This window comes from Pelophylax lessonae, assembly GCF_965119305.1.
Source record: "Pelophylax lessonae genome assembly, chromosome: 13".
NCBI lineage: Eukaryota > Metazoa > Chordata > Amphibia > Anura > Ranidae > Pelophylax > Pelophylax lessonae.
In genome coordinates, this window is record NC_138780.1 from 26,847,046 (window position 1) to 26,863,359 (window position 16,314).

The 16,314-nt window shown below is 44.4% G+C and overlaps 1 protein-coding gene across 1 annotated transcript in view; it reads left to right on the top strand.

Moving 5' to 3' along the window:
* The window catches only part of TARS2 (threonyl-tRNA synthetase 2, mitochondrial), a gene marked incomplete at its 5' end in the record, with an annotated part of 94,938 nt that extends 83,697 nt beyond the window's left edge, over nt 1-11,241 (top strand). The window contains 3 exons of the mRNA XM_082274887.1: nt 2,712-2,784; nt 8,212-8,326; nt 11,050-11,241. Coding sequence (XP_082131013.1) covers nt 2,712-2,784; nt 8,212-8,326; nt 11,050-11,198 — 337 coding nt within the window. The 3' untranslated portion in view covers nt 11,199-11,241. The remainder of the gene's footprint in view (nt 1-2,711; nt 2,785-8,211; nt 8,327-11,049) is intronic.
* Nucleotides 11,242-16,314: the final 5,073 nt, after the last annotated feature.

Genomic DNA, 16,314 nt, shown 5'->3' on the forward strand with positions numbered 1-16,314 from the left:
CTAACAGACCAGGTTTGCAAGATAACTGATATACATCCCAGGTGATATAATTTGCTGCTCAGTGATTGCAGTACTCTAGTCTGCATCTCTCCAAGGTAATACTTAAAATCTGGCCTGTTAGTGGGCCCTGAGGACCGAAGTTGAGGACCATTGCCGTAGATGGTTTGAATCTTGGCCGGTCCTTGCTGAACTGGCCAAGATTGACGCGATCTTTGGCCGGTGTACTGCCGAAATCTCCAACCACGTTATTTCCGGTGAATGTACACTGGGAATAATTGGAGATTTCTAGGACTTGGTGTTTTCACACAACACCGGCAGCCTATACACCCGAGCACATGGTATAATTAGTGCAGATTCTTACTCCGCCCGCTACTAACCAAAAACATGGCCGCCTCCAAGGCCGCGACAACTACCGGGCGGAGTAAGAATCTGCACTAATTATACCATGTACTCGGGTGTATAGGCTGCCGGTGTTGTGTGAAAACACCAAGTTCTAGAAATCTCCAAGCATCGGCAGCCTATACACCCGAGTACATGGTATAATTAGTGCAGATTCTTACTCCGCCCGGTAGTTGTCGCGGCCTTGGAGGCGGCCATGTTTTTGGTTACTAGCGGGCGGAGTAAGAATCTGCACGAATTATACCATGTACTCAGGTGTATAGGCTGCCGGTGTTGTGTGAAAACGCAAAGTCCTAGAAATCTCCAATTATTCCCAGTGTACAGTCACCGGAAATAATGTGGTTGGAGATTTCGGCAGGACATCGGCTTAAGGGAGGTGTTGCACACCTTTTATCAGATTCCGCACAAAATCCAAATCTGTTGTGGTGGACACACCCAGGAAAACTGCAGCTGAATCTATGCACAAGGGTGGCTAGGGATGCATGGTTTTCCACATTCAGAAGCAGCTAAATGGTGCTTGTGAATGCAGCAATGCTCTGTGAATGGCCATCTACAAACTAGGCCAGAATTCTGCAGACATGCATATCAGGTGCACACACTTTGCTTCCAGGGTTGGCCATTGGCTCTATTCGCATGTAAGCACTCAAGATGAGTGGTTAAATGTGAACAGCTGTGGCACCAGCCATTGGTTTGTACAGGGTTCAAATCTTGACAGCTGCTGCTGGTTGCACACAGTGTAGGCAGGCAGAGTTTAGAATCGCCAGCAAGAATCTAAAAGCCAGAAATTCATATTTCAGGTCAAATGTACCAGGACTAAAGAAAACTGCAGCCATTGGCAAATGACTAAATACAGTTAAAACCACATAAGTGAGGAGTTTTACTTGATAAAGGATTATTCAGACATTTGTCGTGATTCACATACCTGAGTCACGATGTACAGCCAAATATAGAGAAAAATCCAGCACTCCAACAATGTACATCGTACAGCCAGGCTACTATTTTCTATTTTATTCTTTCTTGGGTCACATTAATTCCTGTAATCCTAAAAATAGAAGAGAGAGAAAGAAAAAACAATTTTATTATGATATAGTGGAATATTGTCCATGCCTTGCAGGTGGCACAGGAATCTCAAATATGAAATATTGGTGTCTTTTGCCTGGCAAAACTGTGAAGCAGATTAAGGATAAGTTCACCTTAAGGCCCCTTTCACACACAGTCGTCCGTCGGCGGACTCCGTTTATCTCAGCGGGGGATCGATCCGCCGATCCCCCCGCTGAGCAGGCGGATGGCAGCTGTGTCTCCACGCTGTGTGCGGAGACAGAGCTGTCAGGTCCCCATTTTTCTCTATGGGGGAATCGGATGGGAACAGACCATCTGTCCGTTCTCATCCGATCTGCCAGACGGATGGAAAATAGGGTTTCCATCCGTCCAGATTTGACGGATCTGATCGGATGTCAGTGGACATGTCTGCTGACATCCGATGCCCTATAGAGATGCATGGGGCATCCATTCAGATCCCCGTGAAAAACTGACAGGCGGTTCTGAACGGTCCGCTTGTGTGAAAGGGGTCTCAGGGACAAAAATAATAAATGCATATTTTTGCAGTCAGAGGTGCATTTTTCGTTTTTTTTTTTCAACCAGAAGCCTGCAAAGTTTGGCTCCTGCAGACACTTCCTACAGCACTGTGCCTGTACCTCTGTATGGCCTATCAGTTTTAGAGCTGTAGGAAGTGTTAATGGACTATGAGCGCTCCAATCAGCACCCTCACAGTTCATTGAAACTTCCTGCCACAATGGAAGAAAGTACTTGTAGTTAATTTATTCACAGATCACTGTGAATGAATGATGCGGGTGCGTGGGTGGAGCCCTGTGCACGACAATTAAAAATGTTACATGCTCCAAACATGAACTTTTCCTACTACTTTGGTGCAGTTTTTCAGAAAGCGCATTAAAACTCCTGCCTGCTGCATCTTTGGGCTTTCTGAAACCACACTAAAACCACAATACATCATAGAAGTCTATGGGAAAGTGCAGCCAACCTGCACAAAATCTGACAGCAGTACGTTTTACACAAAGCGCAGTGGGACTGCATCGGGGCAGTGTGAAGGCACCCTTGGGGGAATCCATTTATTTAGGCCCCTTTCACACAACGTTCCATTTGATTTATCAGTTCTATAGGTCACTGTTTAGTTTTATAAATTATGCAACATATCTGGGTGTATTGGGCAGTTGATGTCCTAGGATGTGTATATCTTTGTAATAGTGGACAATGCCCATCCAATAATACCCCTTTCTGTACTATATCTTTTGTAGGCCATTATGGTTGTCACCATTCCAGGTCATGGTAATACCCACAGGAGCCAGTACTGAGGATTATGCCAAGGAGGTAAAATTTATACATTTTTCTCTGTTCCTTACTGCTCACATAAAAGATCAACTCCTGCCATTTTTTGCGGGGAAGGGATAGAATCCCATTCGGGTTTTTCAATTTTTTTTTTCCTATTGCAGTCTGTCTGTGCCTTGTATTCCAACAGGAAGATTTTCCATCACCTCCTGTTCCAGATTGCAAATCCAAAAAACAATATGTTATTAGTGAAATTGGGAAGGGTTAGCTTCTACCAGTTTTCTGTTGCTGTAATTTCTTGGGACAGGGAGAGCAGTAGGGTTCACAGGCAGATGTCATTCTTTACTGAATTCATATACTATTCCCAAAGTCTATCCAAAACTAAATGTAGAAGGGCTTAATATGCTTTCACTATCAATGGCTTATTTTGCATGCTTACACCTCAGCAATTGCAATTAAAGGCACTCTTAAACTCTTACTTCCACCTGAATATCACCACCTCCTTAAAGCAGAACTTCACACAAAAGGGGAAGTTCCACTTCAACACCGAGTGTTTGCGGTGGGGATTGCCGTACGCCGCATGGTGTGGCTGAAGAGCTGGTCGGCGGACCAGGCTTCTAAGAAGGCCATAACTGATCTTCCCTTTTTAGGTGAATGTCTGTTTGTTTGGTGACTCCTTGGATGAGTTAATCAAGGGTCTAACGGGGGGTAAGAGTACTCTTCTCCCCCAATCCGCAAAAGGTAAGCCACCTCGCAGTAAGCGGGTGCCTTCCTTCAAGGCTCTCAGGGGGCTTTCTGGTGCCTCCGGGGCGCAGGAAAAAGGCAAACCGTTCAGGGCCTCCGAGGAAACAAGAAGGCTTGGTCAGGAAAGCCCAAGCAGACAGGTTCTTTCCATCAAACCTCCGTCTGCCTCCGGATTGTTTGACAGATCTCAGGGGGGCAGTGCAGGATCTCCTTGCACAGGGCGTAAACGTCCCGGTTCCTCAGCAGGACAGGTTTTGAGGTTTTTACTCAAACCTGTTCATGGTGCCCATGAAGGAGGGCAAGGTGCGTCCAATTCTGGACCTCAAATCGCTGAACCGCTTTGTGCGGGTGCAGAAGTTTTGGATGGAATCCATTCAGTCGGTGGTGGCGTCTTTAAATCAAGGGGATTTTTCTGGCCTCCATCGATTTAAAAGATGCGTATCTGCACATTCCTACTTACGAGGGTCATCAGCTGTATTTCCATTTCGCAGTGGCGGAGGAGCACTTTCAATTTGTGGCTTTACCCTTTGGTCTAGCTTCTGCTCCCAGAGTATTCATCCAAGGTTTTGGCCCCGGTGCTGGCTTTGCTACACAAAAAGGGGATTGCGGTCCTCTGTTATCTGGACGATCTCCTGTTAAGGGCAAGCTCTTGTACCACCCTGTCGGGCGACCTGATATTCACAGTTCAGACGCTTCAGAAGTTCGGGTGGACCATGAACTTCCAGAAGTCTGCGCTTACCCCGTCACTACGTCTGAGTTATCTGGGCATGCTCCTAGACTCCTCTCAAGCGAGGGTCTTTCTTCCGGAGGAAAAACTCCAGACCTTTTTGGGGAGAGATCAGGATCCTGATGGGCAACGATCTCTCCTCCCTACGGACATGTATGAGGTCCCTGGGGCTGATGGTGTCGGCCTTCGAGGTGGTCCCGTTGGCCCAATTTCACACAAGGCCTCTACAAGTGGAGATTCTTGCCATCCTTGGACAGGATGATATGTCTAAGCCGTCTCACAAGGTCGTAGCTCTCGTGGTGGCTTCTGTCGCCCGCTCTGAGCCAGAGGAGGTCGTTTCTGCCACTGTTGTGGACAGTGATCACCACGGATGCCAGCCTGACAGGCTGGGGTGGAGTGCTGGACACTCTTTGTGCCCAAGGAACGTGGTCGATGGAGGAAACCTCTTTACCTATAAATATCCTGGAGCTCAGGGTGATCAAACTCTGCCTGCTCCATTGGACGCCTCGGCTGCACGGTCTTCCGGTTCGGATGCAATCCGACAATGCCACAGCTGTGGCTTACATCAATCACCAAGGGGGCACCAAGAGTGCCCGGGCGGTCAAGGAAGTGGCTGAAATTCTGACTTGGGCTGAGGCGCACGTTTCGGCTCTCTCCGCTGTTCACATTCCAGCTTTCTCCGCAGTTCACATTCCAGGAGTGGAGAACTGTCAGGCGGATTACCTGAGTCGTCCGCCTCTGGATCAGGGTGAATAGTCCTGCATCCGGAGGTTTTTCGCCTCCGGTGTGCCCAATGGGGAACTTCGGAGGTGGATCTGTTTGCGTCTCATCTAAACAAAAAGGTAGAGCGGCTGGTGGCCAGGGCTCGGGATCCTCTGGCTGACGCCACAGACGCATTGGTGGTGCCTTGGAGCCGATACCGGCTAATTTACGCCTTCCCTCTGCTACAACTGTTGTCGAGGTTCCTCCGCAGGTTGGCGGTGGAGAAGGTACAGGTGATTCTGGTGGCCCCAGACTGGCCTCGCTGGTTGTGGTATGCAGACCTTGTAAAAATGGTTGTCGAGCCTCTATGGCGGTTGCCTCTGAGAGAGGATCTGCTGTCTCAAGGGCCGATCTTCCATCCTGCTTTACGGTCGCTGGCTTTAACGGCATGGCTGTTGAAGGCCAGGTGTTGAGACATAGGGTTTTCTCTGATTCTATGATTCCTACCTTGCTGAGAGTTAGGAAGGCGACTTCCAGGAAGATTTATCATCCTACTTGGAAGATGTATATTGCCTAGTGTGAGTCGCAAGGGTTGCATCCTCGCTCTCTCGGTGGCGAGGGTCTTCGCCTTCTTGCAGAAAGGAGTGGAGCAACGTTTGGGTTTAGGCACGATTAAAGGTTAGGTGTCGGCCTTAGCCATTTACTTCCAACGTCCCTTGGCGACTAATTCCTTGATTCGCACCTTTATTCAAGGGGTGCGTCATCTGGCTCTGCTGAGGAGATCCCCTTTACCTCTGTGGGATCTGAATTTGGTTTTGTCCATTTTTCAACCACCTCCCTTTTTTAAATATCAGGGAAATTTCTCTGCCTTTGTTGTCTCAGAAGGTTGCCTTTTTGGTGGCTATCACCTCTGCTAGCAGGGTGTCTGATTTGGCGGCTCTGTCTTGCCGTTCACCCCTGGTCGTTCATAGGGATAAGGTTGTTCTGCGACCTGACAAATCTTTTCTCCTCAAGGTGGTGTCCGCTTTCCACCTCCAATGAAGATATTGTTTTACCTTTTGCTCTGTGCTAAGCATTCCAAGGAATTTGCCTTGCATTCACTAGATGTGGTTTGGGTGATCAGGGTCTACTTACTACCTGTCAGCCACGGAGTCCTTTCGGACATCTGATTCTCTGTTTGTCCTTCCTGAGGGATCTCGTAAGGGTTCAGCTGCGTCTGCTGCAACCATGTCAAAATGGATCAGACAGACTATTGTCCAGGCCTATTCATTAAAGGGTCAGGTTCCTCCCTTCCCTGTGAGGGCGCATTCTTCTAGAGCGCTGAATGCCTCTTGGGCTTTTCGCCATCAGGCTTCTGTGGCTCAGGTGTGTAAAGCGGCGACCTGGTTGTCTGTACACACTTTTAAAAAATTCTACAAGATTGATTTGATGGCATCCTCGGATGCTTCCTTTGACTGCAAAGTTTTGCAGGCTGCTGTTTGGCGAAGAGACATGGTTTTTCTCTTTTGGGGGTGAATTTTTGTCTTGGGGCAAGCTCCCGTTGGTTTAGCTTTTGTTGACCTGTTTGCTACGTTTTTAGCATTGGAAATGCGTTAACAGTTTTTGGTGGCGTTCGTCCCACCCCTCATGCCTACACTACTTTGGGACGTACCATTAGTGAAGAAGCATTGAGAGCTGTGTCTGTCAGAGGACGTAAGAGAAAATTAGATTTTTGTAAGAACTTACTGTAAAATCATTTTCTCTGTGTCCTCTGACAGACGCAGCTCCCGCCCCTCTATTTTGGGGTTGGTTGTTTCTTGTTTCAATGCTTGCTACGAAACTGATTTTAGAGCACAGTGTGTCTGGGGTTATGTGTGAAGGACAGCCCCTATAGGTGTGTCTAGTGAAAACTTTTCACTGCCTAGCCTACTCCTGTTTTTTGTGCATAACCCATTAGTGAAGAAGCATTGAGAGCTGCGTCTGTCAGAGGACTCGCAGAAAATAATTTTACGTTAAGTTCTTACAAAATCCAATTGGCCCCCATCATGCCACCAGGGATACTATACAACCCAATATCCCACCCAGAAGGCTAGAAGAATGGCCCTGCTACACCAGTAGGAACAAATACACTTGATCTTAGCCAAAAGGCTGAGAAGCCATTTAAGTGCTCCACTATAGATGAGAATGGCTGCTCTACACTGTGGTTAATCTAATATCTGTCAGATCAGATGAAAAACTGCTCCTTCTATGCCCAATCTATCTGTGCCAGGCTTAGTTATGAAAGGTGACTTGCAAAGTGTTAAAACCTAAAAGCAACCTTCCATCATCATTGAACAGTCATACATTCTGATTGTTGCCAAAATTACTGAGCTTAGCACATTACTTTCAGCCTAGCTAATTCAGCTCATGAATATAACACGCTAAAAAAAAATGTATTTGAATAGTAAGAGCCAACAAGAAAGATAAATGCCGTGTTGTAAAGTGTGAATACAGATATCAATCATAACCAAATACAGGAACGGGCCAAACTCACATCTTACCTCTAGCATCTCTATTAGGCAACCCAGCCAGTTATGTAAGGACACTTCATAAGGGGTTAAGGCTGAGAACACAAAACAATACAAGATAAAAATTCCATGATCACAAAATCCCATGACTGCACATCGGGATCCGTGAGAAGTACAAACAGTATCAAATAAAAAGTGAATATCAACTTAAATACAAACTAGCAAATATTACCAAGTAAGAAAAAATACATATACACAAAAGTATGACCATTAATAGTAACACAATAACGAGACGTGGGTTTGTGCACATTTTCTGTAATTATGGTCTGGACTAAAAATACAATTGCATTTTTCTGGTCAGATAAATATGGATATTAGAATTTTCTATTCTACTTTCCAGCCTTAACACTACTTGGCTATCTAAACCATACTATAATAAACTACAAATATTCATCAACTGCATGTATCCTTCACAAAGGAAAGCCTTATTAGCCTATATCCATGCTTGTACCTTTTTAGTTACAGTAAACCATTATGGACACAATGGGGACGATTTACTAAAACTGGAGAGTGCAAAATCTGGTGCAGCTCTGCATAGAAACAATTCTACTTTCAGATATTATTATTATTTTTTTTTTTTTTTTATCAAAGCCTGATTGAACAATCTGAAGTTAAAAGCTGATTGGCTCAGCTGCACCAGATTCTGAGGGCTCCAGTTTTAGTAACTCTCCCCCAATGTGATTCTTCTGATAGGATCATCATACCTGCACTGTAAGCATTTGTTTCACCTTTCCATTATCATGTAACCAGGTGCAACAGGTCATTCATGAGCACGGCTTCATGGTGGACATGGATACAGACCAAGGAACCACCTTCAGCAAGAAAATCCGCAAGGCTCAGCTGGCACAGTACAATTTCATTCTTGGTATGTAGTGTTTCTTATGCTACCACCATTGTTAAACAAAACATCCACCCTAATGGCCTTTAGATCAAGGCAAAGGGTACTAGGCCCTGATCTAGATTCTCTACTGAGGCTATGCAATGATCTTGTAAGAGCAGGTGAGCTGGGGCAAATATTTAACCCAGTGAACATTGCGCCTGTGCTACGCAGGGTTTATGGTCCTCCAGCGCATTTGGAACAAACATTTAATTTTTTTAGGTTCTTTTTATTCTCTACATTCTTATACAATTTTCTGTTGGGTGGAGAATTATATTCTACATGGCAGGCAATAATGCTGATATAATTGCACCACACAATCCAGGAGCCAGATCAGCTGCCGGTTAATTGGCAACATCAATAACATTTTCTCCTGATTCTTTCTATGGATAGCAGTATTGTAAATCTTATTATATTGTTTCCATTCAAAGAGGTCAGCAGCTTAATTTGAGCTTTTCTTTGTTTTTAGTTTTTGCATAGAGTAGGAAATGGTTTAAAGGAGAAGTTCACTTTTGGGAACATGTTACATCCATTTGTTTTTAGGGCGGAACATGTAACATGTCCCCAATGCTGCAGCTGCTGCCTGATTTCAACCCACCCCCCCCCCCACCCTCCCTTTGGCAGCAGAACAGCGAGAAGTTCCTCGTACTAGATGTCGGTTTTTTAAATCCATGCGGGGCTCTGCTCACATGGCCACACTCTTTGAGTGAATGAACTACAAGCCCCGCCATCCTTTGAAGGTGTCGGCTTGTAGTTCTAAATGAACTACCACGGTGCTATGGAGCGCCGTGGTAGTTCATCGATGGGATGTACAGACACACAATTACACTGATAGATCTGCTGTCTGCTGTTGCATTGCTTTACAGACTCAAAAAAAATAAATGCATAATTTTTTACCTGCAAAAATGTTTAAAAAAAAAAAGTGAACTTCCCTACCGGCGCATTGTAAAATGACGCCGGCAGGAACACTCCCTCGTTATGTCCGCCCGTTCCCGCTGCTCTCTCCCTCCCCCCCCCCCCCCCCCCCCTCGGCTGTGTCCGGCCACATGCACTGTCCTTGTGATCAGGGATGGAGAGTTTCACTCTGACACAGTCCATCCCTGATCAGGGTAAAGCACCAATGAAATTGGCTCTTTACCACGTGACCGACTGTGTTCAATCACAGCCGGTCATAGAATGTAAAAAAGAAACCACGGTAACTAGCGGTTACAGTGTTCTCCTCCTCACACACCAATCCTGTGTGAGGAGGAGATTGTGGTAACAGTTAGTTACGGATTACAGTGCACCCCAAAACATACTTATTGCCCCCCCAATAAAGAGGACCTGTCACTAGCCCTTCCCAGTACCCAAGTACCTGTCACCAGCCCATCGGGTACTCTGATGACAGGTCTTCGGAGTACCTGTCATTGGAGTACTTTCCAAAAACTTGTGGTAAAAAATGACATGTTTAAAAGAGTCATTATCCCTCATAGAATATATGTTGGGGTGTTTGCTTTCCAAAATGGGGTCATTTTGTGTATAATTCTATTGTCCTAGTGCTCCAGGGCCTTCAAAATTGTGATAGGTCGTTAGGAAATTGTGTGTCATTTATGCTCCTAGAACACCTGACGGTGCTCCTTGCATGTCGGGCCTCTGTATGTGGCCAGGCTGTGTAAAAGTCTCACACATGTGGTATTGCCATACTCAGGAAGAGTAGCAGAATGTATTTTGGGGTGTAATTGCAAGTATGCATATACTGTGTGTGAGAAATAACCTGTTATTATGACAATTTTGTGTAAAAAAAAAAAAAAAAAAGAATTCCTAATCTTCCATAGAATTGTGGAAAAAATTTGCCATTTCAAAAAACTCACCATGCCTCTTACTAAATACCCTGCAATGTCTACTTTCCAAAAAGGGGTCATTTGGGGGGTATTTGCCCTGTCCTGACATTTCAGGGCCTCAAGAAATGAGATAGGCCGTCGATACATCAGGTGTGATCAATTTTCAACGATTGGCACCATAGCTTGTAGACTCTATAACTTTCACACAGACTAAATAATAACCGCTAATTTGGGTTATTTTTTACCAAAGATATGTAGCAGTATAAATTTTTACCCAAATTTATGAAAAAAAATTACTTATACTAAAACTTTATAATAGAAACAAAAACAAAATGTTTCAAAATTTTCACTCTTTTTTCACTTGTATCGCAAAAAATAAAAAACCCAGTGGTGATTAAATACCACCAAAAGAAAGCTCTATTTCTGTGAAGAAAATGATACAGCGTTGCATGACTGAGTAATTATCATTCAAAGTGTGAGAGGGCTGAAAATTGGTCTGGGCAGGAAGGGGGTATAACTGCCCTGTTTGGAAGTGGTTAAATCCCTATCAGTTTTGTTTTTCTTTTTTTTTTTTCTATTCATGTCCTTTTGGATTTCCTTCTGCTTCCTTGGTGACCATGGTCACCAGGACTAATAGAGAGGGTAATTCTCCCCACCAGGGGCACAGACCGCAATACAGAATTGAAAGAAGGTCTAACTCTTCCCAAAAGGGATCTAGTGTGTGCAAATCACATGACTGGTTGATTTCAATGACACACATGCAAACTGTTTCACCTGCCAAAGTATCTCTTTCATCTCTATGTATAAAGCCATTTGCCTGTGGGGACACTTTAAATAAAACAAATGCTTTTATGTATTGGCTCACTCCAGATTTCCTCTTCTACTTCACAGTGGTCGGCGATAGAGAGAAACAGAACAGCACAGTCAATGTACGGACCAGAGACAGTAAACAGCACGGGGAACGCAGCCTAACAGAAGTGGTCTCCAGATTATCGGAGCTGTGCAAGTCACGGGTCAGGAATGCAGAAGAGATTTTCTAACATTTGCGGTTTACAGAAATGCAGATTCTCCAAATTTCCCATATTCTGCAGTTCAAAATCACTCAGGATTGCTGGAATGAATATATATGTGACCACAAAGCATGGAGCTGTATCATTCTCTGCAATAAACTGCCACTGATGTTAACAGACACCCCTCCCTGAACTGAGAGTGGATGGGTGATGCACAGACATCCCTGACTTCTCTGCAGTTTACTACCATTGATGTTAGCACAGACATCCATGACTACCGAGATTGGATGGGGTGGTGCATTGACCACCAGCCTGAGACTGGATGGGATGCACGGACATCCTGACCACCAGCCTTAGGGCTCTTTCACATGTCAGTTTTTTAGATGGATCTGATTGGATGCCCCATTCAGCCCTATGGAGCAGCGGATGTCAGCGGAGACATGTCCGCTGACACCTGCTGCCATCCGCATCCGATCCTGTCCGTGAAATCCGGACGGATGGAAACCCTATTTTCCATCTGTCCTGGGCATCGGATCAGATGAGAGCGGACAGGCGGTCCGCTCTCATCCGATTCCCCATAGAGAGCAGCAGGGGCTGTGACACCTCCCTCTCTGCACTGCAAGCGGAGACGGAGCTGTCATCCGCCGGCTCAGCGGGGATCGCGGATCGATCCCCGCTGAGCAGCAGGGATCCGCCTACGGAGGCGGACCGTGTGAAAGAGCCCTTAAAGTGTCATTCTCATCAAATTCTAATTAAGGCTAATGCTACTCACACCCCCATTCTAAGGCTATTCTATTTTCCTTGCAAAAGAAAAGATGTGTATACTTAACTATTCTGAAGCCACTCCGGTGTTCCGTGAAAAAACCATACCCGTGAGAAAACCATACCCTCGGGACTTCCGGTTCCGCTACGGAGGGTATGGATTTCTCACGGTAGTTAAACTTGCGGCGGGTACATTAAAACACTTCGGGTGCAACATAAATCATGTCCTCTCCTATCGCTGTAACATCCCTCATCTCCGGTAATAAATATAAAAGCGGATCACGGAGCCGCGATCGCCGTCACATTTACATCTCATACACCCGCCGCCGCTTTTATATTTCTTACCGGAGATGAGGGAAGTTACAGCGATAGGAGAGGACATGATTTATGTTGCACCCGAAGTGTTTTAATGTACCCGCCGCAAGTATAACATTAGAAACAGTGCCGTGATAATTTCATGCCCACCGAGCATGCGCACTTCTCAAATTCTTTCTTCTTCAATCACGTATCCGGGGCTCTGAGCATGCGCACTACTGCGCTGCTCAGCTGTTTCAAACCGGAAGTGACGAGGGTATGGTTTCTTCACGGGGTATGGTTTTTTAACGTTACACCGGTACGGTCACATGACCTTCTTCAGTGCAGAGGAGCGTCAGCTGACAACTGTCCCCATAGTAAGCCTATAGGTGATGTCATCACCCAGCTCTGCAGCTGTTGTCACTGTCTCTCCTCTACACTGAAGACGGAGCTGGGACCCGATCAAATGACTGGACCAGAGCTGCTTCAGAATAGGTAAATGTAGACATTTTTCCTTTTACAAGGTAGCTAGAATAGTCTTAGAATGGGGGTGGGAGTAAATTAAGCTTTAGAATTTGACTGGAATTCCACTTTTAAAGAAGGCGGTGTTGCCCCATTAGAACTTTTTATGTTTACTGTACATGGATGCCAGTATGCTGAAGTATTTATTGCTGTATATACTATGGTGCACTTGTTCAGCCTTAAAATATAATTTAGGTATGATTTTCTTCTATTTTTTTTTTTTTTTTTTATTGATGTATTTTTCTATCATGGCTAAATAAAACGAATATGTTTTTCTGTACCAAGAAGAATTTTATTTCCATGATTTCACCCAAATTGAACAATGGCCACTGGGTTCAATACTTAGCAGAACATGTTGATATTTATTCATATGGTAAGCCCTTTTCCAGCTGCACCCACCAACCACATCCACTCAGTCTCCGCTCTTCCCATGAAAAAGTTGCCATGGCAGGGGGCCAGATTAGGAAATCCTAATTCTAAGAATATCTTTCTGCACACCAGGTGTGTCAGTACTCAAAGTCAAAACTATTACTAAATGCTTCTGGCACCAATACGTGTTCCTACATATAAAAGTGAATTAAAAATGATACAAAGTGTTGCATAATCAAATATATCGCAATATAATCAACTGATCAGAATATATAAATGAGGCATAAACAGCTGCTTAAAATGTAACCACATATATCCAAATGAAGATAGTGAATCCATTCATTCCGTGAAACAATCTATCAGATAAGAAATATTGTGTAAGAAATATTGTGTCCAAATACAAAAGTGCACTTGTTTTACATGAAAACACTCTCAAACCGTTCACTCCAAATTCCGTTATTTGTGATTAAACACCCGTGCTCCACCACTAATGTGTAAACAGTGCCCTCACCTCCTTAAAGCGGAGTTCCTGGAATTTTTTTTTTTTTTTTTTTTAAAAATACCCCCGGGACAGTCAGGGCTAGTGCATTCCACAATGGCTAGCCCCTGATCTGTCCCGGGTTGCACTTACCTGTTAGGACAAATACTTACCTTGAAAACGTCTTGTCCAGCGCTGCCATCTCAGATGTGGGCAGCTTGAAGCCAGCGAGATCCTCTTCGGGGTCCTCTTCCGCCTTCTTCGGTCCCACGATGCCCTGCGCCGGCCCCGACGTCACTTCCGGGTCGCGTTGAGAGAAAGTTGAGAGACGCAAGACCCAACGCTCTGGATGAGCTCAAGGCCGCTATCGAAGCATCCTGGGCCTCCATAACACCTCAGCAGTGCCACAGGCTGATTGCCTCCATGCCACGCCGCATTGAAGCAATCATTTCTGCAAAAGGATTCCCGACCAAGTATTGAGTGCATAATTGAGCATAATTTTTTGAAGGTTGACTTTTTTTGTATTAAAAACACTTTTCTTTTATTGGTCGGATGAAATATGCTAATTTTTTGAGATAGGAATTTTGGGTTTTCATGAGCTGTATGCCAAAATCATCAATATTAAAACAATAAAAGGCTTGCACTACTTCCGTTGTGTGTAATGAATCTAAAATACATGAAAGTCTAATGTTTATCAGTACATTACCGAAAATAATGAACTTTATCACAATATGCTAATTTTTTGAGAAGGACCTGTATAGAATTTTCACTAGAAAAGGTGCTGATTAAAAGAAGCTAGTGGGTGACTGTACCTGCCCACATCCACACAACACTGAAGCATCACTCTATAGCTACACACTAAAACACTAGCAAAACAGAAACCACTTAAAAAAAAAAAATAAATGAATAATAATAATCTATATTATAGTTCCCCTTAATGCACAAGTATACCAATAGAAGCTTAGTTAACCTTTAACCGCTTCCATACAGAGCAGTTAGACACCCTTCCTGCCCAGACCAATTTTCAGCTTTCAGCACTCTCACACTTTGAATGACAATTGCTCAGTCATGCTACACTGTAACCAAACAAAATTTTTATCATTTTTTTCACACAAATAGAGCTTTCTTTTGGTGGTATTTGATCACAACTGGGGTTTTTTTTTTTCGTGATATATGCAAAAAAAGTGCAAAAATTTTGAAAAAAAAACACTTTTTTTTAGTTTCAATTATGAAATTTTGCAAAAAATAAATTTTTCTTCATACATTTGGGCCAAAATGTATACTGCTACATGTCTCTGGTAAAATTAACCCAAATTAGTGTATATTATTTAGTCTGTGTGAAAGTTATTGAGTCTAGAAGCTATGGTACCAATTACTGAAAATTGATCACACCAGATGTACTGACTGCCTATCTCCTTTCTTGAGGCCCTGAAATGTCAGGACAGTACAAATACCGACCAAATGACCCCTTTTTGTAAAGTAGACAGTCCAAGGTATTTAGTAAGAGGCATGGTGAGTTTTTTGAAGTTGTAATTTTTTCCCACAATTCTTGGGAAAATGAAGAAAAAATTTTTTTTTTCTTTTTTTTCCCACAAAGTTGTCAATTTATAAGCTATTTCTAACACATAGCATGTACACAGCAAAAATTACACCCAAAAATACATTCTGCTACTCCTTCCGAGTATGGCGATACCACATGTGTGAGACTTTTACACAGCCTGGCCACAAAAAGAGACTCCACGTCCAAGAAGCACATTCAGGCGTTCTAGGAGCATAAATACACATAAAACTTTCTTACTACCTATCACACTTTTCAAGGCCCTAGAGCACCAATACAATGGAAAAGTCCACAAAATGACCCCATTTTGGAAAGCAAACACTCCAACGTATATTCTATGAGGCATTATGGGTCGTTTGAACATATCATTTTTTTCCACAGGTTTTTGGAAAATGTGGGAAAAAAATGAAAACTTTTTTTCTCTTACGTCCTCCGACAGTCGCCGCCTCTTCATATTCGTCACATATGGGGGTATTAGACTTTGCTCCGAAGGAGTAGCTAGGCAACAGAATATGTTAACAATAAAGCTTTAACATATCCCACCCTCAAGGGGTGGTCCCCTCAGTCAATACCCTCCTACTTCCTGCAACCATATCTCAGTTTTAATGTCTAGCTTGTCAGGAGTGGCTGGCTCTCTCTGTGCTGGGACTTTTTGTCCCAGACTCTTTCTTCTTTTTAATATTTTGTTTGAGTTTTCTCTCTACCTTTACTTAGCTGTTATTTTTGTCAGCATTAGTTAGTTCTTCGGACGAAGAGGATCATGCGGACTGGGTCTCGGGCTGATCCCCCTGATCGCAGGTCGTGGGTCAGTGGCTTCCCAGTCTGCCATCGAGCGTTCAGCCAGGTAACGCTCCTGGCACAGTGAACGACCCATCCCTGTTCGGTGCAGGGATGATTGGTGAGGTGGCTACCTCACCGGACGCTGTGCGGTTTCTTAACCGCCATTGTGTGCGTCTTGAATTGCGACTCTCCCTGCCTCATGTGCAGCGGCTTGTTCGCCTGTGCGGGTTCCCCACGCCATGTGAGGTAAGTGTATCTATGTGGGGACCTGTCTGTCTGGGGGGGGTCTCAGTCTGGGACTGTGTAACCTGCCTTTATTCACACTGCTTGTCTCCCTATCTCTCGGCTGCATGCTGTGGGCTGCAAGGGGGGGGGGAGCTGTG